Source organism: Sinocyclocheilus grahami, unplaced genomic scaffold, assembly GCF_001515645.1.
Source record: "Sinocyclocheilus grahami isolate Dianchi unplaced genomic scaffold, SAMN03320097.WGS_v1.1 scaffold86.1, whole genome shotgun sequence".
In the NCBI taxonomy this organism is placed as follows: domain Eukaryota; kingdom Metazoa; phylum Chordata; class Actinopteri; order Cypriniformes; family Cyprinidae; genus Sinocyclocheilus; species Sinocyclocheilus grahami.
The window spans coordinates 108,112-135,282 of record NW_015505265.1 but is presented as its reverse complement, the minus strand read 5'-3'; the positions used below and the strand labels follow the sequence as shown (position 1 = coordinate 135,282).

The following is a 27,171-nucleotide window of genomic DNA, read 5'->3' as shown; positions in this document are numbered from 1 at the left end:
TCCCGCCACCGCGCGATTTCCCCGTTGATTCTGTGTCGCGATCTGCTCTAAACAGCCGAAAGCCCGGGAGACTCAATGCGCTGTCCGGAATGACGTCATTCAGCCAGGTTTACATGAAACACAGAGCAGCAGAGTGTGAAAAATCCTTATTTGTCCAGGAGAGCAGAAGAAGTTCGTCCGTTTTGTTGGGTAGAGAGCGGAGATTCGCCATATGGATGCTCGGCAATGGCGTTCTGAATCCGCGCTTCGAATGTTCAGCAGCTCATCCCTGGTAAAACTGATCGTGTTTGAGAAACAAAAAACAGGAAAAAATAACAAAAACAGTACAAACGCTGGAGAGCCAAACACTGAGACTGCCGTCTGCGGTGCCATCGCATGTATTGTCGAGTTTTTACGAGTTGCATTGCATCGCGCCGCGTAAACATAAAACCATGTCTACATTTGTGATCGGAGAAATGACAAACAACAAGTGCTACTCTACACTGCTCAAAACTCGCCTTTGAATCGTCAGTGGCAAATTCTTTAAATATAAAAAACGTACTTACAGTCTGTGAGTCAGTCGTCCAATTTTGGAAGGCCAAACAAAGTAGTTTTGCTTTCGCAACGAAACACAATGTCTCCACGTCATGGCGGCAGCGGCAACAATACTACAGCGAGAATAAAAGTTACGCCTTCTTTCTTTGCGTGAACATTTGGGCGGCGTTATGCAAATCTTCCCACATCGTGACGTAAACATGTGGAGGCATGTTAGAACGACCCGTTTTAGGTAGGCGTGGTTGACTCTTAACTTTTATAAAGAATATCTCTTTGGATTTGAGACTTTAGTCTTTGCAACTTTACAGATTTATGCACCAAGAGCTTCAGGGTTTAAAGTTCTCCTTCGCTACGACGGATTATAAACAGCTCCTAAGAGTGTAACAGTATATTAGATCAGTGCATGAGGTCTTAAAGAGACAGCAGCCTAAATAAACCTCCTGCTGCCTTTCATTATACAGTGAAGACTAACCAGTGTTATTTTACAGTTGAATAGATTATAGTTAGACCTAACTGAAAATAATTTAAGTACTGTTAGTTTAATTTGTATCTTGTTATTGGTTTTGTTTGTGCTATTGTTTGTCATTAATTTATTTGTTCTTATTTTATTATTTACTATTTACTTGTCTTTTTTAGTTAAAATAAATTAAATTCTGAGTGCACCTGATTCTTGGGTGGGGAGGGGGCGTGGTCCATGAGAAATAGTCCTGCCACCACAGTTGGAAAAAATCCTAGGAAACACTGCATACATTTAATAAAATTAGAAAAATGCCATTACAAAGGTAAAAAGAAAATGCCCCTGTAAATCACTTTAAGTCAAATGTCACCTCATATTAGGAAGGCTAATTTTTGATCAGAATTTTTTATTATTGATTAGAAGGTGCTCCTAAATTTTTTTAATTAGGAGGACAAGCGCTCCTATTTACAAGAAAAAACTGCTCTTAAACTGGGTGTGTGACAGGTATGGCTGTGGAATGGGGTTTGGCTGAGGAAAATTTTCAGTCAAAAGATTTTTTTTTTTGCTTTAACCCCTGGAGCTTGTAACACTTCAAAAAGAAAGGAAAAATTGAAATCGCATCATATGACCCCTTTAAAAATAATTATAAAATTATAAAATAATTACAAAAATAAATACAGAGATATATTACTGTTTAAAATGTAACATTTAAAATTTAAATGATAATAATTTAACTACACATTCGAATGTTCACGGTTCTGTGATGTCAATATTATGAGTAGTTTTAATTCTGATTATTATTATTAATGGAATATTTTAACTATTATAAAAAAATAATTATAAAGTAATAAAGAAATTATAAAAAGACAGAAATATATTAAAGTTGTAAATTACAATAATTTAACAACACATTTGCATGTTCTATGTTCTCTGATGTTGATGATGATTATAATTATAAAAATATTAATAATCATTTTAATTGTTATTATTAGTAGTATATTTAACTATTGTGTATTATTAGTAACTGTTTAACTATTATAAAAAATAAAGACAAATTATATTACTGTTATAAATTACAATTGTATTGTTAAAAAAGGAATATTTGATCATTAGGAATATTTGATCATTATAATAATTAAACATGCTGCATGCTTCACTCTGAAACATGCATCAGACTATACAGTTATTTAATGAAATTGCAGTCTTTGATTTGATAATCACACTAAGCTACAGGTGCATCTCAATAAATTAGAATGTCGCGGAAAAGTTCATTTATTTCAGTAATTCAACTCAAATTGTGAAACTCGTGTATTAAATAAATTCAATGCACACAGACTGAAGTAGTTTAAGTCTTTGGTTCTTTTAATTGTGATGATTTTGGCTCACATTTACCAAAAACCCACCAATTGAGGTTATTTATTAGGAAGGCAGAGTAAACTGACGGGTCTATTGTCCAGGTCGCCCGCTGCTCACTGGTATGGGAGATATGTGCATTTGACAACGGTGCAGAGACGCAGTTAAATATGAAGAGGCAGACAAAGACATGGGCAATAAAGTGAAGCCTCTGTTCTCCCAGAAAACCAGCTCTGACCCATTCCTCGCGTGCAGTGCCCACTCGCGGCTCAAACAACAGGGCCAGTGTGCCTCCGCGACTGGCATTCTGCAGCTCGTTTCATGTCGCATGTAGACACATGGTCGCAAAATACATTTTCTCGCGCTCATTCTCACGATGTCCCTTTCTCCCTCATTTTCGCCTTGCGTCAGACACGTCCACATGGTGGGGAATTAAAGGATTGTCTCTGCCGACAGTCAGACGGGCTGTTTTTCATTCATTTGATGTCGCTCATTCATTGGATATGTTGCACAGGAAGACATATCATGTTAAGGTTTGATCTTCACTGTCGGCTTCACAGTTGCTTCGTGACTTTGGATTTGTTTGGCTTGCATCATGACTTTTTTGGTTTATGCCGTCTCAAACTATGGGAACAAGCACTTAAAATATAGTCCGAGAAAATGCATGAAAATTGTTGGTTTGTTGATGGTATTGCACTAATCTATTCTAAAATAATGCAAAAAAAAATTCTATATGTATTTGAATGTATCATTACATTGCTAGTGATTTGTGAAATATGATGATAAAATAGATTTCCATTTAAATCACATGAATTTTGTGCTGCTGCTTTACGTTACATTCTGAAATACTAAAATATGTCTAAAATGCGATTTTTAATAACATCAGAAAATATTGACTTTTGTATTTAAATCAACATCAAGATTTTAAGTTAAAAAAATATATTATATTATATTTATTATATTATATAAATGACTAAACCTAAAACTGAAACAAAACTTCATGAAAAACTATATGGACATAACACAACAAAATAACTAATACTTGTAAAAATTAAAGTTACCTAAATTTAAAATTAAAATGGAAAATACAAACGTAAAAAATAATGCTACATATTTAAAAACTATAATAATATCTCAATGATAAGTATATTGTATTATATTATATTAAAATATGTCTAAAATGCGATTTTTAATAACATCAGAAAATATTGACTATTTTGTATTTAAATCAACATGAAGATTAAGTAAAAAAAATATATATTACATTTTATTTATTATATTACATAAATGACTAAACCTAAAACTGAAACAAAAATTCATGAAAAACTATATGGACATAACATACAACTAAATAACTAAATCTTGTATAAATTTAAATGAAAATGAAAATGGAAAATACAAACGTAAGAAATAATGCAACATATTTAAAAACTATAATAATATCTCAATGATTATTATATCATATCATATCATATCATAGCAAAAAATATTCCAGAAGTTCACACAGTAGATGTAAGAAGTATCAGGGGAAGAAAAAGAAACTCTTTTTTTTATCCCTAATCACATGGTGAACTGTAACTTGGATGTCTGTGATCTCTTTTAATCGCCGCAGGATCTCCAAGCAGAGATTGATGCCCACCAGGAGATGTACCATTCATTAGATGAAAACGGACAGCGTATTGTGTCATCTCTGGAGGGGACGGACAATGCCGTGGTGCTACAAAAACGGCTTGATGACATGGGGCATCGGTGGCATGAGCTCTGTAACAAAGTTATGAGTATAAGGTAAGACGAATTAATCATCTATATTTAGCCAGGGAAAAATTCACGCTGAGCAGAAACAGGTTTTGAAAAATAATGTGATCATATACAAGCCCCAGGCCTGTGTAATACTAGGTGCACTGCAAACCATTGCATTTATTTGACTTTAAGTCAAAAGCCTAAATATTATTAGAGCTGCTTGCAAGGCATTACTAATACTTAGGGATCCCTAACATTAAATATTACACTTTGACATATTATTTGCCCTGGGTCGTTTGCATTACAGAAATGAATGATAGCTCAAATAACACCACGATCTTTGATGGCAATATACCATCAAATAACACCATGGCAGTACATATATATATATATACAATACACACCCACAATACTTTCTAAACGTTTGGTAACATTATGATTTTTATGTTTTTAATAAAGTCTCTTCTGTTCACCAAGGCTGCATTAATGTGCTCAAAAATACAGTAAAAACACTAATATTGTGAGACAGTATTACAGTTTACTATTGTAATATATTTTAAAATATATCATTATTGTAATTTATAACCACATTATATTCCTGCCTTCATTTTTATAATTAATTTATTTTGATATGTATTTGTTATAATAGTGAAAACATACTACTAAATTTTTTTTTTATTATTATTATCTTTGACATCAGAGACCCGTAAACATTCAAATGTGTTGTTAAATTATGGAAATATTAACTTAATATTAACCAGCTAGAAACACACTAAAACACACTCTGAACACCTTAGCTACCACATAGCAACACCATGGCAACTACCTAGCATCATGTTGATGCGTTTTGCATCACTCATATTTCCAGAAAATGTCCAAATATTTTACTTTAGCTGAATTCATGAAATTTGAGTGCCATTAGGCCTAAGAAGCAACTGCAAGAATCACATTTGCCTTGGTAGGAGAAAGAGCTGGCGAAAGCTTTTTTAATGTTCATGCATATTCAAATACAAGATTCAGAGATTTCTCAAATCTCCACCTTTACGCAGCACTTTCTTTGCAAAATTCAATTGCGGTCTGACAGTATGGTGCTCTCTAGTGGTGTTTGGGATTTAACACTTGGCAGTATCTTACCATCCATTCGACTCCTCAGGCCCTATCTGGATGCAGGTGTAGATCAGTGGAAACACATGCACATGTCCTTACAAGAGCTGCTCAACTGGCTGCAGCTGAAGAGGGAGGAGTTAGAGAAGCAGAAACCAGTAGGGGGTGATGTGCCGACCGTGCACCAACAACTACTTACGCACAAGGTGAGTCCAGGACGCATCCTCTTCACCCCTCACTGAAAGCATGAGAAATGACGTTCAAGGCGTGATTTATGCAGTCTGTCTTTTGTTGCGCCCAAGTGTGATCATTATCGGAGTCTGTTCTTCTTAAATATTTAAACAGATGGAGATGATATCTTGCGTAGGAGAGGTGCAAAGTCCCTTGTCTCTTTGTATGGTTGTGCGGACCAATTAACATCTGCTGATGGCCATCAGCTGTCAGGGGCCGCTGTAAACAGGATGCGGTCGTGGAGTAGTTAGTTTAGGGAGCTCAGTGAGCGTGCGCTGCTGGTGACAGCTGAGTCACTGTCACACTCTACAGGTGCAGTTAACTGGGAAGTAAACTGGTGTGTGTGTAGGAGCTGCAAAGAAAGTCTCAGCAGAAATTTAATTGAACAAAGTTTCTGCAAACTATTAGATAAATTGACATTGCTGTGCTATGTTTGAGCAAACATCCACAATGAAAACCTAGAATTTATTTTTCCTCTCAAACTTGGAAATAAAGTTTGAAAACGGAAAAGTTATGGTGGAAATTTTGCTTATTAAATATATGGTGTTGAACACGTGAATTCAGTCAGGTCAGATTTCTTTGAATCTATTGAAGCACAGGATACTCTTCAGATAATTCTCCATACTAGATAACGTGATCATGAGGTTTTACCAAAACTTGTGATGTGCATGCAAACTCAAATGCTGCTGTCGTTCATGTAAAAGTGAAAATGTTCAATTCAACTTGTCACTCAAATTTGTATGCTGATTATATAATAATTTGAAAAATTCAAAACAGGAACATTCCCATGGAAAAGAAATAGAAAATAATAATTATCAACTTCCTTTTATATCTTACAATAGTTGTTATATTTGTTTTCAGTTAATGGGTATAATAACATATTGTTTAGGGTTTGCTTGCTCATGAAAACAAGAATGAATTAATGAAATGTGCCCACTGATAGTGTCACATGTGGCAGCATTTGTTATTTTAGTATTATTTACACATTATTATAGTATTTATTAATACTGTATTTTTACTTTTTATTTTAATTTATTTTCTGTTTAATTTTTGTAATTTTATGTGATTTAGCATTTTTTTAAATATTTTTATTATATTTATTATTTTTTAAAATTATTTCTATTTAGCTTTATTTTTATTTCAGTTTTAGTTTAGTACTTTTTCTTCTATTGTTTATATTTAATTTTATTTCAGCTTTCAATTACCAAAAATTATTTTATTTTATTTTATTTATTTTTTATGTAGTTTTAGTTAACACTGGCATGCAATATCTGCATAGCACTTGGTTCTTAGAAGGAATTATGCATATCATGCAATGATTAAAAAAGATGTAATAAATAAACAAATAAAAGTTGATGACAGTTTGTTTGGAGAAATTGCATGGAAATGTGCCCAGCAGTAAAATTTCACACCAAGATCACTAGAAAATATTCACAAACATTGGTAACAGTACTGTGTTAATTATATCCAGTTGCACTGATATTTGTGAATCCAGTGCATTCTATAATGAGCCCTATTTGCATAAGAAGAAGACACGTTTGCCCAGGAAGGAATGACAGTGGCTTAATTGAAATATGCATGAGGTGTCACTATACAGCACAAATAGCACCTGATTACATATGCGAATAAGATGCAGGTTTTTGCAGGGTTTTGGCATATGTGCTAAAGTTGCACAAATGTTTACCCCTCATTGTGCCATTCAGTCCTGTTGATAGCAAGTCCTTGTGGTTTCATAGGGCTTCAGAAGAGAGTTGGGTGCCAAAGAACCTGTGATCAATGGAACACTCAGCAACGCTAAAACCTTTCTCGCTGAGATGCCTCGTGAGGGTCTTAAACAGAGGCCTGGACAACTGGGTATGAAATCTCCTGCCCTTACACATATGCCTAATACAATAAATTCCAGATGCTATAACCTGTATTTCACTTCTTGTGTGCCACCCAGATGTAAGTCCTGAGGAGAGGGTTCAAAACGTGGGCCGCATATTGCGTAAAGAAGTGGAGGATGTAACAGTGCGATGGAAGAATCTGGGTGCAGCTTCCGTTGACTGGCAGCAACAGCTGGAACTGGCCTTGGAGAGGCTGATGGAGCTGCAGGATGCTCAGGATCAGCTGGACTTTAAGCTCCGGCAGGCTGAGACCATGAAGAATTCTTGGAAGCCTGTTGGAGACCTGCTCATAGACGATTTGCAAAACCACATAGACAGAGTAAAGGTCAGTGTACAATGTACCATTTTATAAGAGATAAGATTTTTTGGACATGTTCCATGGCAATACCATGGTATTTAGGGATGCACCGAAATTAAAATTCTTGGCCAAAGCCGAACATATTGAAACACTGGTCCGAAGGCTGAATACCGAATACCCAAAATGTTTTTTTGCTTTTTTTCCCCCCATTTTGCCAATTTTTTTCACCATTGCATAAATTAAATAGCCAAAATGTGCTTTAAAAATATTTACTTAACACTGAACATTTTTCTAACATTCTAGCAGACATTATACCAATAAAACACAATTTAACTTAAAATTAATAAGTTAGTAAAATAATATTTTTTGGCCATTTTTGAGACCCCCTTCTTGAATCAGGCATGTATTTTTTACTGTACAAATAAATGCAGCCTTGCTGAGCAGAAGAGACTTCTTTTAAAACATTAGAAAATATTACAGATCCCAGTCTGAACACTATGTGTGAATGCTATAATAAATGTATTAATAGAGCTGTTGTAATTATTATTATCATTATTATTGTCTTTTTAATTTTATTTTACAGAACAACAGTAAAATTACAATAATAACATTTATTAATGTTGGAGTTCTTGCTTTTTCTCAGCTTTTATTTTGCCAGAAACCCACAGGAAGACCTCAGTGCTTCTTTTTGTTGACAACAGTAGATTTATAAATGATTCTCATTACAAATTTTGGAAGACATTTGTTGCACGTTGCACATGCCTTGTAAAAATTCATAAAAATGTTACTGAGCAACTGACGAATAACACTATTTCAGCGCAGATTTTGCGCTTTGGACTTTGAACCCTGGCGCCGCGAGCTCATGCAAAGCTGTTTGCATACATGCAATTCATTCGTGTATTAGAAAACACAACGTTCTGCAGTTTATTTAATTGTTTAAGCATATTTTGCGATTTCAGTCATCATACAGTAACCAGCAACAATCACCCCTTCCTCTTCTCGTCGAAGACATGCGTCTTTCGCTGTCGGTGCTTGTAATGATTTTTGGGTCTTTCTCAGTCACTTTTAAATGCTTCCACACTGCTGACATGTTTGCTGCATTAGTGCGCGCCTCTATTTGATCGCATCACGTCATTGTTGGGTACAATTTATTCAGTCTTTTTGCTTATTCGGCCGAACACCGAAAGAGCTTTTGTTGCTATTTTCGGTCGAATAATTCCGGTTGCCGAACATTCGGTGCGTCCCTAATGGTATTATCTGAAGCACCTTGGAGTAGCATGTTTATATATATATATATATATATATATATATATATATATATAATTTTTTTTATCTTTAAGACTTTTGGACAAAAGACATCAAGGCTTTATGTATATTTTCAGGCATTCCAGGAGGAGATAGCTCCCATCCAGGATAATGTAAATCAGGTCAACCAACTGGCCTCCACATTTAGACCACCTGACATTCAGCTCTCTCCAGACAACCTGAGCAGAAATGATGACCTCAACATGAGATGGAGGTTCCTGCAGGTAGGTACCCATCCCTCCTCTTCTCATTTGAAGTCAATGTGAATTACTGTTTTGCAACTTAATGTGTACTCACAAAGTAATTTTGATTTCATGTTAAATTTAATATAACATTCATTCCAATGGACCAGCTATTTATAAATCTAGTCAGGTCACAGATTTAGTTTCTGAAACAAAAAGTAAAAAAAAAAAAAAAAGTTCAATATTTGAGAACTTGTAGAAAAGTGTACATGTCGGCAATAGATGCAACAAGCAGATCACAGAAATAATCGGTCCTTCAGAGATTTGACAAAAGACACAAAGGCATTATTTAATAAAAGGACGCTGATGTCAGGCACATACCTGCTCATAGACGATTTGCAAAACCACATAGAGTAAAGGTCAGTGTACAATGTACCATGTTATAAGAGATAAGATTTTTTGGACATGTTCCATGGCAATACCATTGTATTTAGGGATGCACCGAAATGAAAATTCTTGGCCGAAGCCGAACATAATGAAACACTGGTCCGAAGGCTGAATACCGAATACAGAACATGTTTTGTTGCATTTTTCCCCCCATTTTGCCAATTATTTTCACCATTGCATAAATGAAATAGCCAAAATGTGCTTTAAAAATATTTACTTAACACTGAACATTTTTCTAACATTCTAGCAGACATTATACCAATAAAACACAATTTAACTTAAAATTAATAAGTTAGTAAAATAATATTTTTGGGCCATTTTTGAGTCCCCCTTCTTGAATCGGGCATGTATTTTTTACTGTACAAATAAATGCAACCTTGCTGAGCAGAAGAGACTTCTTTTAAAACATTAGAAAATATTACAGATCCCAGTCTGAATACTATGTGTGTTAATTAATTGTTAAAGCGCATTTCGCGATTTCAGTCATCATACAGTAACCAGCAACAAACACCCCTTCCTCTTCTCATCGAAGACATGCGTCTTTCGCTGTCGGTGCTTGTAATGATTTTTGGGTCTTTCTCAGTCACTTTTAAATGCTTCCACACTGCTGACATGTTTGCTGCATTAGTGCGTGCCTCTATTTGATCGCGTCACGTCATTGTTGGGTACAATTTATTCAGTCTTTTTGCTTATTCAGCCGAACACCGAAAGAGCTTTTGTTGCAATTTTCGGCCGAATAATTCCAGTTGCCGAACATTCGGTGCGTCCCTAATGGTATTATCTGAAGCACCTTGGAGTAGCATGTTTATATATATATACATATAATTTTTTTAATCTTTAAGCCTTTTGGACAAAAGACATCAAGGCTTTATGTATATTTTCAGGCGTTCCAGGAGGAGATAGCTCCCATCCAGAATAATGTAAAGCAGGTCAACCAACTGGCCTCCACATTTAGAAGAAAAAAAAAAAGTTAAATCTTTGAGCACTTGTAGACAAGAGTACATGTCAGCAATAGATGCAACAAGCAGATCACAGAAATATTCTGTCCTTCAGAGATTTGACAAAAGACACAAAGGAATTATTTAATAAAAGAACGTAGGACAGAAACATAAAAACAGTAGTAGATGAAAAACTTAAACCTCACAAATCTTAGAAATGTTGCCTTGGCAACTTCTGTGTTTTTTTTTTAGATCTCCATTGAGGAACATCTGACCCAGCTGACCACAGCCTATAAGGACTTGGGGCCCCAGTCTCAGAATTTCCTACATGGTGAGTGAGTTTTTGTTGTTCTGTTTTGCAATATTATGAGTATCGTAATGTCATAACTTTGTAGTTGTATACTAATCCTGTGTATTTTATGTTCTCACTAAACTGTCAAGTCAGTACATAAACTGTCAAAAAGAAGTGTTTGAAGGGCTTTGAAATTGAGGTAACATGAATGGGTTTTCTTTTCTGCACACAGCGTCCGTTGAAAGCCCTCTTGAACGGTCAATTTCGCCCAACAATGTCCCCTACTATATCAAGTAAGTCTTCTGAAACTCAGCCCACATGTTGATGTCAGGCACATTCAAGGTCCACCCTGAATTAACAAATTGAATTTCAACACTATGAAAGCTCCCAGACTAAGAAATATATCACAGCTGGTGGCAGACTACCAAAGAAAAGTGATTTTCCATGACCTTTTTTTCCGAACAGAGATATCAATCTGGAAAATGTGTGCAGAATAATCTAAGATGATACATTAGGCTCTGCCAATGCATGTAGCAGCATGCATCACATACAGTATATCTGAGAACTTCTGCACACAGATGACTGAGTGAGTGACCTTCATATTAAACGGAGTTTGGCAGTTTCCATTTAAATGTTCTATACTTTACATAAAAGTGCAAATAAAAATGTTGCATTCCTACAGATAACCAATCATATATTTTTGCTCTTTGTAACAAGTGATACATAAATGTGTGTAGTTACAAAAGTAAACAATACAAGGGTAAAGTGAAGTAAAATGTCATCCCTTGATACGCAACTAATGGTGACTGAAAGATTTTGCATTTTATTTTAATACCAATAATATTTCTGCAATGTAGAAATGTTTTGATAAAATCAGATAGGAGTTTAAATGTCGATCGAAAATATTTTCAATACACAAATATCAACAAATATGAAGGAAGGAATTTTATTTCACTATTTACAGGGTATCTGCTGAATTTAAAAAAATGAATGTAAGGCCATTTATGACCCATTTTAAGAGCTGCACAAGTAAAATGAACACAGTATGAGTGGGGTTGGACAATGTCTGTGGTAACATACAGTATTGAGCCATAAAATTACATGATTTACAGTTCAGATACAGGTTTTCACAAAAACAAAAATCTTATACAACAGCATTTCAGCCTTTAGACCATTTTTATGAAAAGGGATAAATCAAGCATATAACTTGTTAATTTAAAATGTATAAATATACTATTACTGTCTTAATTGTTTAGATTTTTAGAAGGCACATTAACTTCTTTCTTATTTACTCTGTGTTTGCTGCGTAAAACATGAGTTGATATTTGCATTGATCTGACCATAAACAGCAAGAAAGGCTTATTGGAAATGCAAATTAATTCTCTGCCACGAGGTAGCGCTTTAGGAGCACTGAAATATTGCGGTTTCCCCAGTAACGGCTGTACACAAAGCAGCTCTGGGCGTTTTGACTTGAAACGTGCAGTGCTTATATTTATTCAATGACATCATTGCCTTTTAAAGTTGAATTAATCCAGCCGTATGGCAACTCTTGTCTTTTCGTCCCCAACTGTAAGACCTCTTGAAATTATAATTAAGAAATTTCTTATACCATTTAACGTATTTAAAACTTTTTATGGCCTTAAGTTTGATGCAACTCACTTTAGGAGTTTTTAACGACCCGCAGGATATCTGTATTTAAGATAGCCCGTCGGGCAGAGTGGTGATACATTTTGGTAGCCCGACTGGAAAACTCAATAGCCCCGGGACGTCGGGCTAGCGATTTTGCGAGCCCTGGCCCCGTTATCTCCTACTTGGGTGTCTTGTTAGATTTTGCTTACTAGTTGCAATAACTTAATATATACATACAATAATGTTTAAAGTTTTTAAAGATTTCTTTTGAAAGAAATTAATACTTTTAAAACCCCCCAATCTATAATGCATGTTATTAAAGGGATCATATGATGCGATTAAAATTTTTCCTTTCTCTTTGGAGTGTTACAAGCTCTTGGTGCATAAAGAAGATCTGTAAAGTTGCAAAGACTAAAGTCTCAAATCCAAAGAGATAGTCTTTAGTCAACCACGCCTACCTAAAACGGCTCGTTCTAACCAGAGGCGGACAGTAACTAAGTACATTTACTTGAGTATTGTACTTAAGTACACTTTTTGAGTATCTGTACTTTACTTGAGTATTATTTTTTCTGGGAACTTATGACTTTAACTTCACTACATTTGAAAGACAAATATTGTACTTTTCACTCCACTACATTTCTATCAAGGTCCTCGAAGTAGAAAGTCGTTACTATGTAGCAGCTTTGAAAGTCAGTGGGTGATTTTTTTCTTCTCTAAAACGCAACTTTTTTTCAGACAGTTTATCAGTAATCACTCTTGTAGAGCTACATGAAGTGATTTCCCAGCATTTTTTGAACACTGACCAGTTACAAATGTGATATTTATTTACAACAATTCAATAATAAGAAGTTAATATTGTGGTATATATTAGACACAATATTGTCTGATTTTGCTCAATTGTGTACGTGAAAATATTACCTATAAAGCCAGAGAAGAACTGTTGCGTCTCCTAATAAAACACAATAGGTGTTGGACTTGAAGCAGCACTGCACAGACCGTTCTGTGTATGACATCAAAGTACAGCAAGAGCGATTAGACGGCATTTTTACCATTTTCGTTTTGATGTCAAATAAGTCTTGCTTTTTTGCTTTTTTGTTAAAGCAGTGTTGCTGTTGTAAAGTTGTACAGCTACAGTTGTGTCGCTGGGTTTTAAAGCAGGTTTGATTTTTTTATCTTCCTTATCACTCTGTAAAACTTTTTATGGCCTTAAGTTTGATGCAACTCACTTTAGGAGTTTTTAACGACCCGCAGGATATCTGTATTTAAGATAGCCCGTCGGGCAGAGTGGTGATACATTTTGGTAGCCCGACTGGAAAACTCAATAGCCCCGGGACGTCGGGCTAGCGATTTTGCGAGCCCTGGCCCCGTTATCTCCTACTTGGGTGTCTTGTTAGATTTTGCTTACTAGTTGCAATAACTTAATATATACATACAATAATGTTTAAAGTTTTTAAAGATTTCTTTTGAAAGAAATTAATACTTTTAAAACCCCCCAATCTATAATGCATGTTATTAAAGGGATCATATGATGCGATTAAAATTTTTCCTTTCTCTTTGGAGTGTTACAAGCTCTTGGTGCATAAAGAAGATCTGTAAAGTTGCAAAGACTAAAGTCTCAAATCCAAAGAGATAGTCTTTAGTCAACCACGCCTACCTAAAACGGCTCGTTCTAACCAGAGGCGGACAGTAACTAAGTACATTTACTTGAGTATTGTACTTAAGTACACTTTTTGAGTATCTGTACTTTACTTGAGTATTATTTTTTCTGGGAACTTATGACTTTAACTTCACTACATTTGAAAGACAAATATTGTACTTTTCACTCCACTACATTTCTATCAAGGTCCTCGAAGTAGAAAGTCGTTACTATGTAGCAGCTTTGAAAGTCAGTGGGTGATTTTTTTCTTCTCTAAAACGTAACTTTTTTTCAGACAGTTTATCAGTAATCACTCTTGTAGAGCTACATGAAGTGATTTCCCAGCATTTTTTGAACACTGACCAGTTACAAATGTGATATTTATTTACAACAATTCAATAATAAGAAGTTAATATTGTGGTATATATTAGACACAATATTGTCTGATTTTGCTCAATTGTGTACGTGAAAATATTACCTATAAAGCCAGAGAAGAACTGTTGCGTCTCCTAATAAAACACAATAGGTGTTGGACTTGAAGCAGCACTGCACAGACCGTTCTGTGTATGACATCAAAGTACAGCAAGAGCGATTAGACGGCATTTTTACCATTTTCGTTTTGATGTCAAATAAGTCTTGCTTTTTTGCTTTTTTGTTAAAGCAGTGTTGCTGTTGTCAAATTATACAGCTACAGTTGTGTTGCTGGGTTTTAAAGCAGGTTTGATTTTTTTCCCCTTATTACTCTGTATTTACAGGATTTCACTGTCCACTCTGTTCAAATGTGGATGAATGGCTACACATAGATGTGTGCACACACTGTCAGAGCTGTGTGAGAGCACTACCATCCTGCTTTTGTGGGGTGGGTAGGGGTGTTCAATGTTTTTTTGTTTTGTTTTTTTTCCCCCATAGGTTTTTAACATTCGAAAAGCTCTTTATTCCAAAGATACAAGCTAGTCAGTGTATTCAGTAGGTGTAATGTATTCTAAGTTGCTTCAGAAGTATTGCAAGTATTACGTACAACAATACAACTTACTTTTGGTACTTAAGTACTTTTAAAAGCAAGTACTTCTGTATTTTTATTTAAGTAAAACTCTGTCTTTACAACTTTTACTTGTAATGGAGTAATATTTGACCAGCAGTATCTGTACTTTCACTCAAGTAATGGAGTTGAGTACTTTGTCCTGCCTCTGGTTCTAACACGCCCCCAACTCTGTATTTACAACTGTTACTTAGAATGGAGTAATATTTGACCAGCAGTATCTGTACTTTCACTCAAGTAATGGAGTTGAGTACTTTGTCCTGCCTCTGGTTCTAACACGCCCCCACATGTCTATATCACGATGTGGGAAGATTTGCATAACACCACGCAAAGAAAGAAGACATAACTTTTATTCTCGCTGTAGTATTGTTGTTGCTGCTGCCACCATGTCATGAAGGCGCTGTGTGTTTTGTTGTGAAAGCAAAACTACTTTGTTTGGCCTTCCAAAAGAGGACGATATCCGCTTCGTCATGCCTAGAGCTGATCCGTGCTGGTTGCTGAGGAAATACATCAACTTTGCGCTGTGGATCGCCGGATCGGCTTTCACTGTGGACGAAGCGGAGTCCAGCCCGGGGTCATCACATGTAGTTGCCGCAAACCCGCCGGCCGTGCCGTTCTCAAGCCCGCCCACCGCCGCTCACTCAAGTGTGTTTCGTTGTGAAAGCGAAACTACTTTGTTTGTTTGGCAGAAATCATTGGTTAAGTTGTATTTACAACACTGTTCCAGAACAGTTCAACCCAAATATTCAGATGTGTTCAGGGCATTTTATGGAGGACTTTTTCCTGATCCTGGTAGAGTAGACTACAATGCCGGCTGTTCTGACTCACAGACTGTAAGTACATTTTTTATATTTAAAGAATTTGCCACTGACGATTCAAACGCAATTTTTGAGCAGTGTATAGTAGCGCTTGTTGTTCGTAATTTCTCCGATCACAAATGCAGACATGGTTTTATGTTTACGCGGCGAACACAACGCGTAAAAAGACAGTAGAAGTCATTATAATCAGTAATTATGTTCCCACTGGATGCAACAAATGCCTCGTTTATAATGGGTTTTAATGTTTTTGTCTCGTCACTCCGGCCGGGACAAGGCATCACAATATGGTAAGGGGCGTAACATTTCCGTCACACGCTTGAGGTATTCGGCCAATCACAACGCACTGGATAGCTGGCCAATCACAGCACATCTCGCTTTTCAGACCGATGAGCTTTGTAAAAATCGACGCGTTTCAGAAAGGCGGGGCATAGAGGAGAAACAATAATGTACAGTATGTGGAAAATAATGTGTTTTTTGAATCTTACACTGCATAAACATTTCATTACACCAAATACACAAAATAATGTTCTTTTTAGCAACATCATATTACCCCTTTAATCATTCAGTTGGGATCATTTAATTAATTTAATCTTTAAAGTATACACAACCTTCATATAAATTCAGGGCAGCATTTATGCTCATGGCAGTGCATGAATCTGACTTCAAGTATGAGAGAACTGACTCTTAATGATGCTGTCATAGATTATGAATGTCATTGATGCTGGTCAAGCGAAGCAGTACTTGCAGTCAGATGGCAATAGAATTTGTTATTTCCAGCCTATTGCATATGATAAGCTGCAGGACAATAAAGGGGATCGCTTTATAATAACATTCATTAATAAGTCATCAACAAACATTAATGCTTAACAGATCAGTAGTTCATTCACTCATTTATATGAAGTACATGAAAGTTTCATGACATTTATATATGTACACTAGTGATTTAAATTTTCGTTTATGTCAGTAATGAATGTTATTCTAAAAGTGTTACCCAATTAAATATTTTACCCATAAACTTTTTATAGGACTTTTACTCATAAACTAAAGGAACTCCATACCATCCAATACATTAATCAGATTAAGCAAATGATTGCATATTATGTGGATCATCATTTATTCTGAATTTATGCAAAATGTAAGCCTCATAAAATGAGATTCCTGCACTGAAGCACCAGCTTTTGTCAGAGAATACATCCAGCCCTTTCTGACGAGACCGTAAGTACTGACTATTTTCAAACAAAGTGGTTGTGTCTCAAATCCTAGTGAGCTGCCTGCCTTGACATGATTTCTGCATCATAAATACATTAGATTTTTTTTTAATAGGCGCATTAAAACATTCTATTGTAGCATTTTAGGAATCTGTGTGCGTGCGTGTGCGTGTATGTGTGTGCGAATGTTCGAACCAAGCGGCAACCTCCCGCTCTCTCTCGTGAAGCCAACACAGAAGTGACTTAAACTGTAATTCATCGACTGGCTGCTAGAGGCTGGCTGCAAAAAGGCGTCAATCCCATAGACCCCCTTGTTAAATTGCCCAAATTTACAGCAGAAAAAAACATATTTACTGCCTGGTTCAAAAAATGATTTTGGTCTATATAGCTAATTTTGCCCTTCATGACAACTGTGGGGGGGTGAATTTTTTTATAACTCATCCGTTTAAATTATATTAAGCCTTAAAGTTCTGCATAATTAAGGGCGCGGCCACTTGAGTGACAGGTGGATTGCCGCTGCTATCACCACCATCGAGCTAAGTGGGCATGGTTTCAGCAACCAGCTCCCGCCTCTTTGCCCATTTTTGATTATCCGGGAGTGACGCATGGTGACGCGCTGCCAAGATGGCGACGGCCGTCTCCGCCTACTTTAGGCTTCAAAAACGCTCTTCGAAAACCTACAGGTGCTGTCATGGACACTACGTCCATGTTTTTATACAGTCTATGGTTTGAACGCGCCAGTCAGTGTGATTCGCCAAATAGTTCAATGCAACATTTGAACACTCCCATAATAAACGCGCCAATGTTCCATTCATTCTTTTTTTTTTTTCAACGTAGACTTCGATTCGAGTAGTTTGACTATCATAGGCGACCATTTTCTATTAGTGATGCAAAGTCCGATTCATTTCCGCGTACCGGTTCTTTTCGGACAGATCGGCTCATTGAACCGGTTCAAAAAGCCGATTTATCGGTTCCTGACGTCATCAAGTAATAACGTCTCTACGCATTTCTTTTCTAACAAGTCAGTACCATGTTGTATCAATGAAAAATGTATTTGTGAATGATTTGTGAAAAGTAATTTGTGTCAACACATATTGAAACATTAAAAAAATAAAGTTATTTGTGTGAAAGCATTTAATTCACTTAAGTTAATGGTACGTGTTTGTGGTCACAGTTTCATTCGCGGATCCTTATGTCATATACGACTGACTGACCAATGACCAATATTGACTAGCCTACAACTTGGATATGATTCCCAAAAGTTTCACACCTACAGCACACATGACAGATATTGATGCTCAAACGCGGATATGTTCTACATGTCTACAGTATAGAATGAATAAACTTTATAAACTTCTTGATTTCGCTTAAGCAACTTTAAATATAATATGCATGCACAATAAACTATTGTAAAATTGATTTACATCACTTGACAGAAAGGTTTTTGCAGGTTTTTTAAAAATGTAAATTAATAAATAATAAGCATATTTCCAGTACGCGCCTAAGGCTTGCACAGTATCGTCAAAACTCACTCATCAGAATCTTCGATAATCCTCGGCAAACTTCGCCATGGCTCATTCGGTACTTGTTGAGTCCTCGGTAAACTTCGACAGTTGGTTGAACCGGCTCAATCGGTTCTTTTTGAGTTGGACGTGCTACTTCGGCTGTGCGTCCTGCGTCACCAATCCGCAACTAAAGTTCGATTCAGTTCGATTTGAGAACCGGCTCGACCGGTTACTTCCTGAGAACCGGCTCAAAAGAACGATTCGTTCAAGAACCGAACATCACTATTTTCTATTCGAGCATTTTCAGCATCCATCGCAAGTTTAAACAGTACTTTGCGTATTTTCTTTTTAGCATTGCAAGTTCAGACGTTCAGTTTGAGTAGTTTTATTACAAGAGCGTTCGAACATTGCGCGAACAATTGGCGCGATAGAACATTACATTCCAGGATCTTTGAGATTCTTTTTTTTTTTTTTGTCGCATTCCGACATTTAAACGATTTCCACATGCGATACCCTAAAATGCGGTCTAGGTAGGGGGCATGCTAGGTTTTGGAGCACAGCCTGTAAGTGAGTGAAAGAGAGAGAGTGAACGAAAGGAGTTAGAGGGGGAAGGGAGCTGGAGGAAAAGCTCCGCCTCGTCTGAGCCGCTCTGGCTGAGGGAGATCGCAGGGAAGTCGGATGCTTTTTCCCCTGTAGAGAGGGAACACCACGGAGGTGATTCGCCCCAAACAACATCAAACCATCGGAATTTTAAAAATAAACACTCTGGAATCGGCGATTACCGAGAGGCGAGATGAGGGAGAACTTAAGAAAGTAAGCGCAATGCAAACACGAATAAATGTCGGCTCGTGCGAGTAAAGGACGCCGAAGGAGTTTTGCATTCGTCCATCTGCCGTATTGCCGCTGCTTCTTTTCCTTTCTCGTCTTCATTACAGCCTAGCAGGTGCTTGTTCGGTTTTTACATGTCCGTTCAGCGCTTGATTTGTTGATTTCTTTAATGCCAAACACATCGATAGTTCCTGACGCATCTGCTGTGCCCTTCTTGCAGCATGCAGACTGATAACCCTAACGTGGCGTTCATATTGTCATTTATGTTTTCGAGCTGTATTTGATTGGGAATCCTTATGTTGATAACGACGCTTGGCCTTTAAGGCTCCTCCATATTCGTGCGCTTTCCATAAGTTAATATTATGCCACACAGAAGATCACTGTTTTGGGTTTAACCACATACTTATGGCTGCGTTTGCATTCAACCATAACCAAGAGCCACAATTAGAGGTGTCTGCGTGATGGTGTGTGTGTGTGTGTACCCTGTGCTGTTCTGATGCATGCATGCATGTATGTAGGTGGGCATTCCTTCTTGTCCAAACCCACATTACTGCTGTACTTCCGCTCATGCACCGCTTTGAGATGTGCAGGTATGGAGTTCTGTGGGAAATTTGCCATCAGGCCATTGGCATGCTTTACCTAGTCTACCTGAATCTAGAGGGCGCTGCCAGATACTGACTGTGACTCAAAGCCTAGAGAGCTGCCTGTGGTGCCCAGAAATTGTATGTTAGGGGTTTCAAACTTTTTGATGTCAAAGATTACTCCTTCCTAAAATATAAAGACAGATATATATATTATGTGTACAGACATTTTTATACCGCTTCAGAAAAAAAAAAAAAAATTATGCCATGCATGATAAAGACATGTTGTTTCCTAAATTAATTGTAATTAAATAATTGTCTTTTGTTGGGCCGTTGTACTACATGTTGTTTTTCTTTGTGTTAATGTATACACTACCATTCAAAAGTTTGAAATTAATATATTAATTTAAATTTAATATTTCAGTTCAGAATTATTAATACTTTGTAATTCTTTTATTCAGAGGAGATGCTTTAAATTGACCTAAAGTTACATTACGATTTTTCCATTGGTAAATGCTGTTTCTTTCAACTTAATATTCATCAAAGTCACTAACATATTAAGTATCATAATTTTCAACAATTATAAGAAATATTTATTGAGCACCAAATCATTATATTCAAATGATTTCTGAAGGATCATGTGACACTGAAGACTGAAGTAATGACTGCTGAAAATTCAGCTTTGATATTACAAGAATAAATTACATCTTAATTTTATTTATTTTAAATTGTAATAATATTTGGCCACAAAACATATTTCTGACATCTTAACAATCCCAAACTTTTAATGATCATAGCTATATATATATATATATAGAGAGAGAGAGAGAGAGAGAGAGAGAGCACAACCAGACTACTAGAGTTCTTGTTTAAACATGTCTGTGAAAAACTGTATTACTGTACTGTGTAAAAAAAAAAAGATTTTCAATGCTGATAAAGCATTTTCAGTAACAATGTTTGCATTTGAAATTAAAATAATGGATAAATGTTGTGTTTGTGGTAAACAGCCACAGACCAGTAGTGGACTCCTGTGTGAAAGCTGCTTCTCCTCTCACAAGAGACATCCAAGAGGGGAATTCCCCCCATTTTCAAAAATGAAATTCAGGCCCTGAATAAATGTCTAAAAATCCTGATTGGAGTATCGCTATAAATGGTTATAAATGAAAAAAAGAAGGCTTTAAAAATATCGGTATCGGCAGATACTGCTTTCTGCGATTGGTGATCGGCCTCAAAATTCCTGATCGGAGCACCCCTAATAAATATATATAAAATTCTATGCACACTTGGAGTAAACCTGAAGAGATAATTTCAAACTTATTTGGAAAGCACTTTCCAAAGCAGTAAACTACTTTCTTTTATTATTATTAGAATTATTATTATTTACAAACTATTATTACTACAAATTATTGAATATGTGTGAATTGCAAGGAAGGAAAGAAACACGATTTTGTCATAAATAACAGTTCTGCGTGTAGTTTTTGGTTCTTTCTGTTAAAAGAGGCTGTGAGTAGAATAAAACAATTGTGATTTGCAGGGCATCGAACAATGCCGATAACTTGTGATGCATTCAGAGCCATTCAGATTAAATGCCACACATGACTTCAGTCTGAAGGGGTTCACATTTCAAACTAGAAGGCTTACATCAGTCTTACTGTTGTAAACGGGTTATAATGAGTAGCAAACCTATACATAGTGTATTACTCAAAAAATACTACTTCACCAGATTTAAATATTAGTATCAGTATGCCAGCATGTGTATTAGAAATGTCAAGCATATATTGTTACTGTTGCTTCATAGAAGTGTTTCACATTTTTTCCAGGTTAGCAGTAGTGCTGGGCGGTATACCAGTTCATACCGAATACCAGTGTTTATTTTTGTTATATGAATTTTTAAAATACCACAATACCGGTGTATGTCGCTTAAACAACGTTTGGAACGCGACACTGTTTGAAAGGTGTCCCTTTTCACTGTTGCACTGTGGTGAGGGAACAGCTGTATGTGTTACTATGCGTGAAATTTCCGAAACTGAAGCTGTAGAACTAATAGAACGTGATGACACAGAAAAACTCATCCACAATATCCACACTGACCGCCACAAATATCCACCGCCCCCCTGCCATCAGCTCCCGCGTCTCACACACACGAGTGTGACTTTAGCACTAGATTTAGCAACTTTCAGACCCTTTTAGCGGCTTTTTTCCATAGAATATTCATACTGACAAACCTAGCTACTTTTTTGGATAAACCTTAGCTGTGGTTCAGTTGGAAGATTTCGTCAGTGCTGTCCCGCGAACACGAGGTCTGACTTTCCCGGAGAAGTGTCACCTCTCTCGGCGTCTGTTCTGTGCAGTGAGCGGCAGAGAAGCAGCGCATTCAGTTGGCCGCACCGCAGCCGACTCGTCAATAAATGAGTACAAAACAGAGTTTCCTAGTACCTGTCGCTTACTGATTGTTTGGAATTATAAATGTGCGTAGTTTGTCTGTTAATATCACATGCATTTTTTTTCCCCCCCGTTTGTTACTCAGACGCAAGCAGTGTGCGCTGCATGATTGTCTCAAAAGTAATAGTCAAAATAGCCGCTCTTTAGTGTAGATGCATGTTGATTTTATCAGACGGTGCCGCGATTGTAAATGAGAGGGACTCCTGGTTAACATTAAAAGGGGTCGTGTTTAGTCACTAGTGTGGTATTTTTCTACAATATTCACTCATCATGACAGTAAAATAGGTAATTCTAAGTCAATATACTGCAGTATTTCCTCTCTCAATCAGTAGAAAATATGGTTAACACCCGGTCATGCATGAAAAAAAAAATACCGTCATGTACCGTGAAACGGGTATAATTTTGGAAAATACCGTGATATACATTTTTGGTCATACCGCCCAGCACTAGTTAGCAGCATGCTTAACAAACAATGCTGTCGCAGTCCCATGGTATTGGTATTACTATGGTACTTTTTTAGTGGTCTAAGTGTGAAAGTGATTCCATGCCATAATGTTTGCATTTCAGAGACGTTGATGTTTTCTGCAACCCTTTTAAATTTCTTTCATACTTTTCATTTCGACCTCTTTGACTTTTTTTCAAAAAAGATTTCTTCTGAAAAACAGTGCTTGGAAGTTCACTTTCATTTAATTTTTGTTGATGGTTGAAACCCTAGTCTGTGTTTTTCCTTGCTAAAAACACTGTAGGGTCTGGGTATAATATATTAGTTTTGAAGTTTCTCTACTTTCTTAGAACTCTGCAGAGCCACTTGGCTGGCTTTAGTCCAAAATCACAAAAAACATCCCGGCCCATAGCAACACTTCAAAACAAGGCATCTCGCTATTGTAAATTGCATTTCCACTAATGGATTCGTTTAGAGCCCTTGTAACAAAGCAGGCACTGTTGTGAATCTAGAAGTCTAAACTTTCTTCTTTTAAGACTCAAACAAAGACAATCCAGTACAATAACGCCGATACTCAAAACTACTCCAATGGTCAGAAGTAGGATCTTAAACAATAGACTGCGAACTGTTTATTCTTGGGAAATATCAGATAAAGTGATTGAGTTGCAAGATGAGATTTTGGCAGAGATGAGTTTTTGGCGGTTTAAAGGGTTAGTTCACCCAAAAATGAAAATTAGCCCATAAATTGCTCACCCTCAAGTCATCCTAGGTGTATATGACTGACTTCTTTCAGACGAACCCAGTCGGAGTTATATAAAAAATTGTCTTTGATCTTTCAAGCTGTTTAATGCCACTCAGTGGGTGTTGCATTCATCAGTCCAAAAGAAGTTAAATAAAAAGCACCCATCCATTAAAAAAAAGTGTCTCACACGGCTCCAGGGGGTGAACAAAGGCCTCCTGTAGCGAATCAATGCGTTTTTGTAAGAAAAATATCCATATTCAAAACGTAATAATCACTTTAATGTATCTTGCGCCAACAGTTGTACATGGAAGCAGTTCCGGGCTGATGACGTATGAGTTCAGCGTTGCGTATGCGCCGGTGAGTCTCGTGAAAACCAGCGTTTGTTAACAGGAGCAAAGGAAGCAAAGTTTCCTTACTTTAGCAAAGGAAAACCAGTCTCCTCTTGGCTTTATCGAAATCCTCCGACATTCTTCTTGACAAATCCTCGTTTTGTACTTCTAATAAGTGACCATTGTTTTGTTTTGATCTCTCCCCTGCGCTTCCGCGGTCGTCACTTCTGAGCGGCGCATGCTCAAAGCCGAACTCATACATCATCCGCCTGGAGCTGCTTCCATGTACAACTGTTGGCGCAAGCTACATTAAAGTGATTATATTACTAGGGATGCACCGAATATTCGGCAACAGAAATTATTCTGCTGAATAAGCGAAAAGGCCGAATAATATGAACCGAACAATGACAAACGCGATCAAATAGAGGCACGCGCTAATGCAGGAAACATGTCGACAGTGTGAAAGTATTTAAAACTATCAGAGAAAGATGCAGAAATCATTACAAGCGTGAAGCACCGACAGCGAGAGACTTGGTGCTGCATCAAGTCTCCGATGAGAAGAAGAGGTGGCTAATGCTAGTGGTTAGGTTACTGTATGATGATTGAAATCGCGAAATTACCTCAAACGATTATTAAATAAACTGCAGAATGTTATATTTTCTCTATTGATATTTAATTATTGTCCAGCCCTAATTTTAGATAGAAGTACCGTTTATTGTTTTCATCATGTTTTTGCTCTCAGTCACCAGACCCAAACAACATGCTGGGACCACCCAAAGATGGCAGAACTGTACCAGTCGTTAGATTGAATATGTGCCCCAGCCTGTTGAATTAAATAGAAGATATACATACTTTTTTTTTTTTATTATTATGGGTTTGTTCTGTAGGGTCATACAATAGTAATTGTATTTGTTTGTTTGTATCCTAAAAAGGTTTTAAACTGTCTTAAATGTAAACTTCTATCCTGGTTGAACGCTTTCAAATTCAAAAGAGTTTGTTTTTAAAAGCAGCAGTACTGTATATTTTATCAAGCTATGGTGCATCTAGATGGTTTTGTTCCTGATCTTGACTCTTTATCTGCAAAAATAGATTTATAAAAAAGAGCAATTGACGGTCTTGCTTAAGTAATTTATCACCTATTTATTTTATTTTTTTCCGCAGAGGACGAACTGGAAAGATTCGTACCCTATCCTTCAAAACAGGAATAATCTGTTTGTGCAAAGCTCACCTTGAAGATAAGTACAGATGTATGTTTTTTTTTGTTGCTTATCTTATGTGTTTCGTTCTTTCTATTCTGTCTCTAAGCTGTTATAAGAGCCAAGATAATCACTCAGTTTATGGAACTGTACTACCAACCGTTTACAGCTCTCTCAGGTGTTTTTAGTGTCTTGTATTTTGTTGTCATTGTTTACTTGTTAATAGCACTGCTGTAAACACAGTTGTAAAGCTTTGGAGTTTGCCCATTCTAGCACACAGGGTAGTGCAACAGCTGCTCAGAAATAAATGTTTACCCACCTAGCAACCACACAGCAATTGCTGGCATTTACATTAATAACAAGTGTTTTATACACTTCACAGTGATGATACAAACAAACAACTGTTCCCAATGGTGAAAAACTGAAGAGCATATTTACACTATATACACACACACAACCATTTACATTTATTTTTAATTTTTAGAAAAGTCTCTTATGCTCATGCACCAAGGCTGCATTTATTTGATCAAAAATACAGTAAAAACAGTAATATTGTGAAATATTATTACAATTTAAAATAACTGTTTTCTATTTGAATATATTTTAAAATGTGTTTTATTTCTGTGATGGCAAAGCTGATTTTTTAGCAGCCATTACTCCAGTCTTCAGTGTCACACACACACACATAAAAATATATATATATATAAATCAATACTTTTTTTGTAAATGTTTAATATTTTACGTTGAAAAATTCAGTTAGATGCTTGAGTATGGATCGAAGGATTTTTTTTTTTTTGTGTGTGTGTAAATCAAAACTTCATGGTTTTGACCGTTACATTTTTCCCCTCATAATTTCCTCCTGAACCCTCTAGTTTTGTTCAGAGAGGTGGCCAGTGCCACAGGCTTTTGTGACCAGCGGCGCCTCGGCCTCCTTCTGCACGACGCCATTCAGATCCCCAGGCAGCTGGGTGAGGTGGCGTCTTTCGGTGGGAGCAATATCGAGCCCAGTGTGCGCAGCTGCTTTCAGTTTGTAAGTAACCACTGTCTTCATTCATGAGCAGATTTAAGTTAAAGCGGCCATGTAGAATATGCACTTCAGTAGCATTTTTTTCTGCGTTTCCTGCATTTATTTTCTTTTGCTCTGATATGAAGGCCAATAACAAACCAGAGCTAGAGGCTTCAGTCTTCCTGGACTGGATGCGTTTAGAACCTCAGTCGATGGTTTGGCTTCCTGTCCTTCATCGTGTGGCGGCTGCTGAGGCAGCAAAGCACCAGGCTAAATGCAACATTTGTAAGGAATGTCCTATTATTGGCTTCAGGTATGGACCTTTTCTTTAGTGCTATTTTTCAGAATGACTGATTCTGTTTCAAGTGCTTTAAAAGTATCAGCAGGTTTTTTGTTTTTTTGTGCATTATTAAGCATTGCACCAAACTTCAAGGCAAAAAGAATAACTGTCTGTTTTGAGGCTCGGAAAGCTGCAGTGTTCATTTTCTTTTAGAGGTTTTATTTAGTCCTGCTTTTGCTTTACATAAAGTATTTTCATATGTTTCACTTTAAATTCAACATAATTTTAAAGTGACCCTGTTTAATTTTTTGCTGGTCTTACAATTCATTAGTGTACTACTTTTCAAAAATATTTTTTGGTTCTGTACCACTAATTCTTCACAATCCAGTATATTTCCAGCAAATAATAATTTAATGGATAGCATGGAAAAACAATACTGAAAATAATGAAATACAACTATACATTGCTCTGTTGCATGATAATTTGGCTAATATAATAGTGTTTTGCCTCGTGTTTGTTGCATGTGTTAAGCTGAGAAATCACACCGCTGTTTTTGTTTATGCACAACATTTTCACTTTTCCTATTTAGCTTACAGGTGCATCTCAATAAATTAGAATGTCGTGGAAAAGTTCATTTATTTCAGTAAATCAACTCAATGCTTTCAGAAGATGTATAAATCTAAATTTCGAAAAATTGACCCTTATGATTCTTATGGTCCAGGG

General features: G+C 36.5%; 1 protein-coding gene across 1 annotated transcript in view; it reads left to right on the top strand.

Moving 5' to 3' along the window:
• The window catches only part of LOC107586867 (dystrophin-like), a 115,680-nt gene that overhangs the window by 66,323 nt on the left and 22,186 nt on the right, over nucleotides 1–27,171 (top strand). The window contains exons 50-60 of the mRNA XM_016274418.1: nucleotides 3,957–4,129; nucleotides 5,238–5,394; nucleotides 7,156–7,273; nucleotides 7,362–7,630; nucleotides 8,986–9,132; nucleotides 10,728–10,806; nucleotides 11,000–11,060; nucleotides 24,709–24,768; nucleotides 25,128–25,213; nucleotides 26,035–26,192; nucleotides 26,315–26,481. Of these exons, the coding sequence (XP_016129904.1) occupies nucleotides 3,957–4,129; nucleotides 5,238–5,394; nucleotides 7,156–7,273; nucleotides 7,362–7,630; nucleotides 8,986–9,132; nucleotides 10,728–10,806; nucleotides 11,000–11,060; nucleotides 24,709–24,768; nucleotides 25,128–25,213; nucleotides 26,035–26,192; nucleotides 26,315–26,481 (1,475 nt within the window). The remainder of the gene's footprint in view (nucleotides 1–3,956; nucleotides 4,130–5,237; nucleotides 5,395–7,155; nucleotides 7,274–7,361; nucleotides 7,631–8,985; nucleotides 9,133–10,727; nucleotides 10,807–10,999; nucleotides 11,061–24,708; nucleotides 24,769–25,127; nucleotides 25,214–26,034; nucleotides 26,193–26,314; nucleotides 26,482–27,171) is intronic.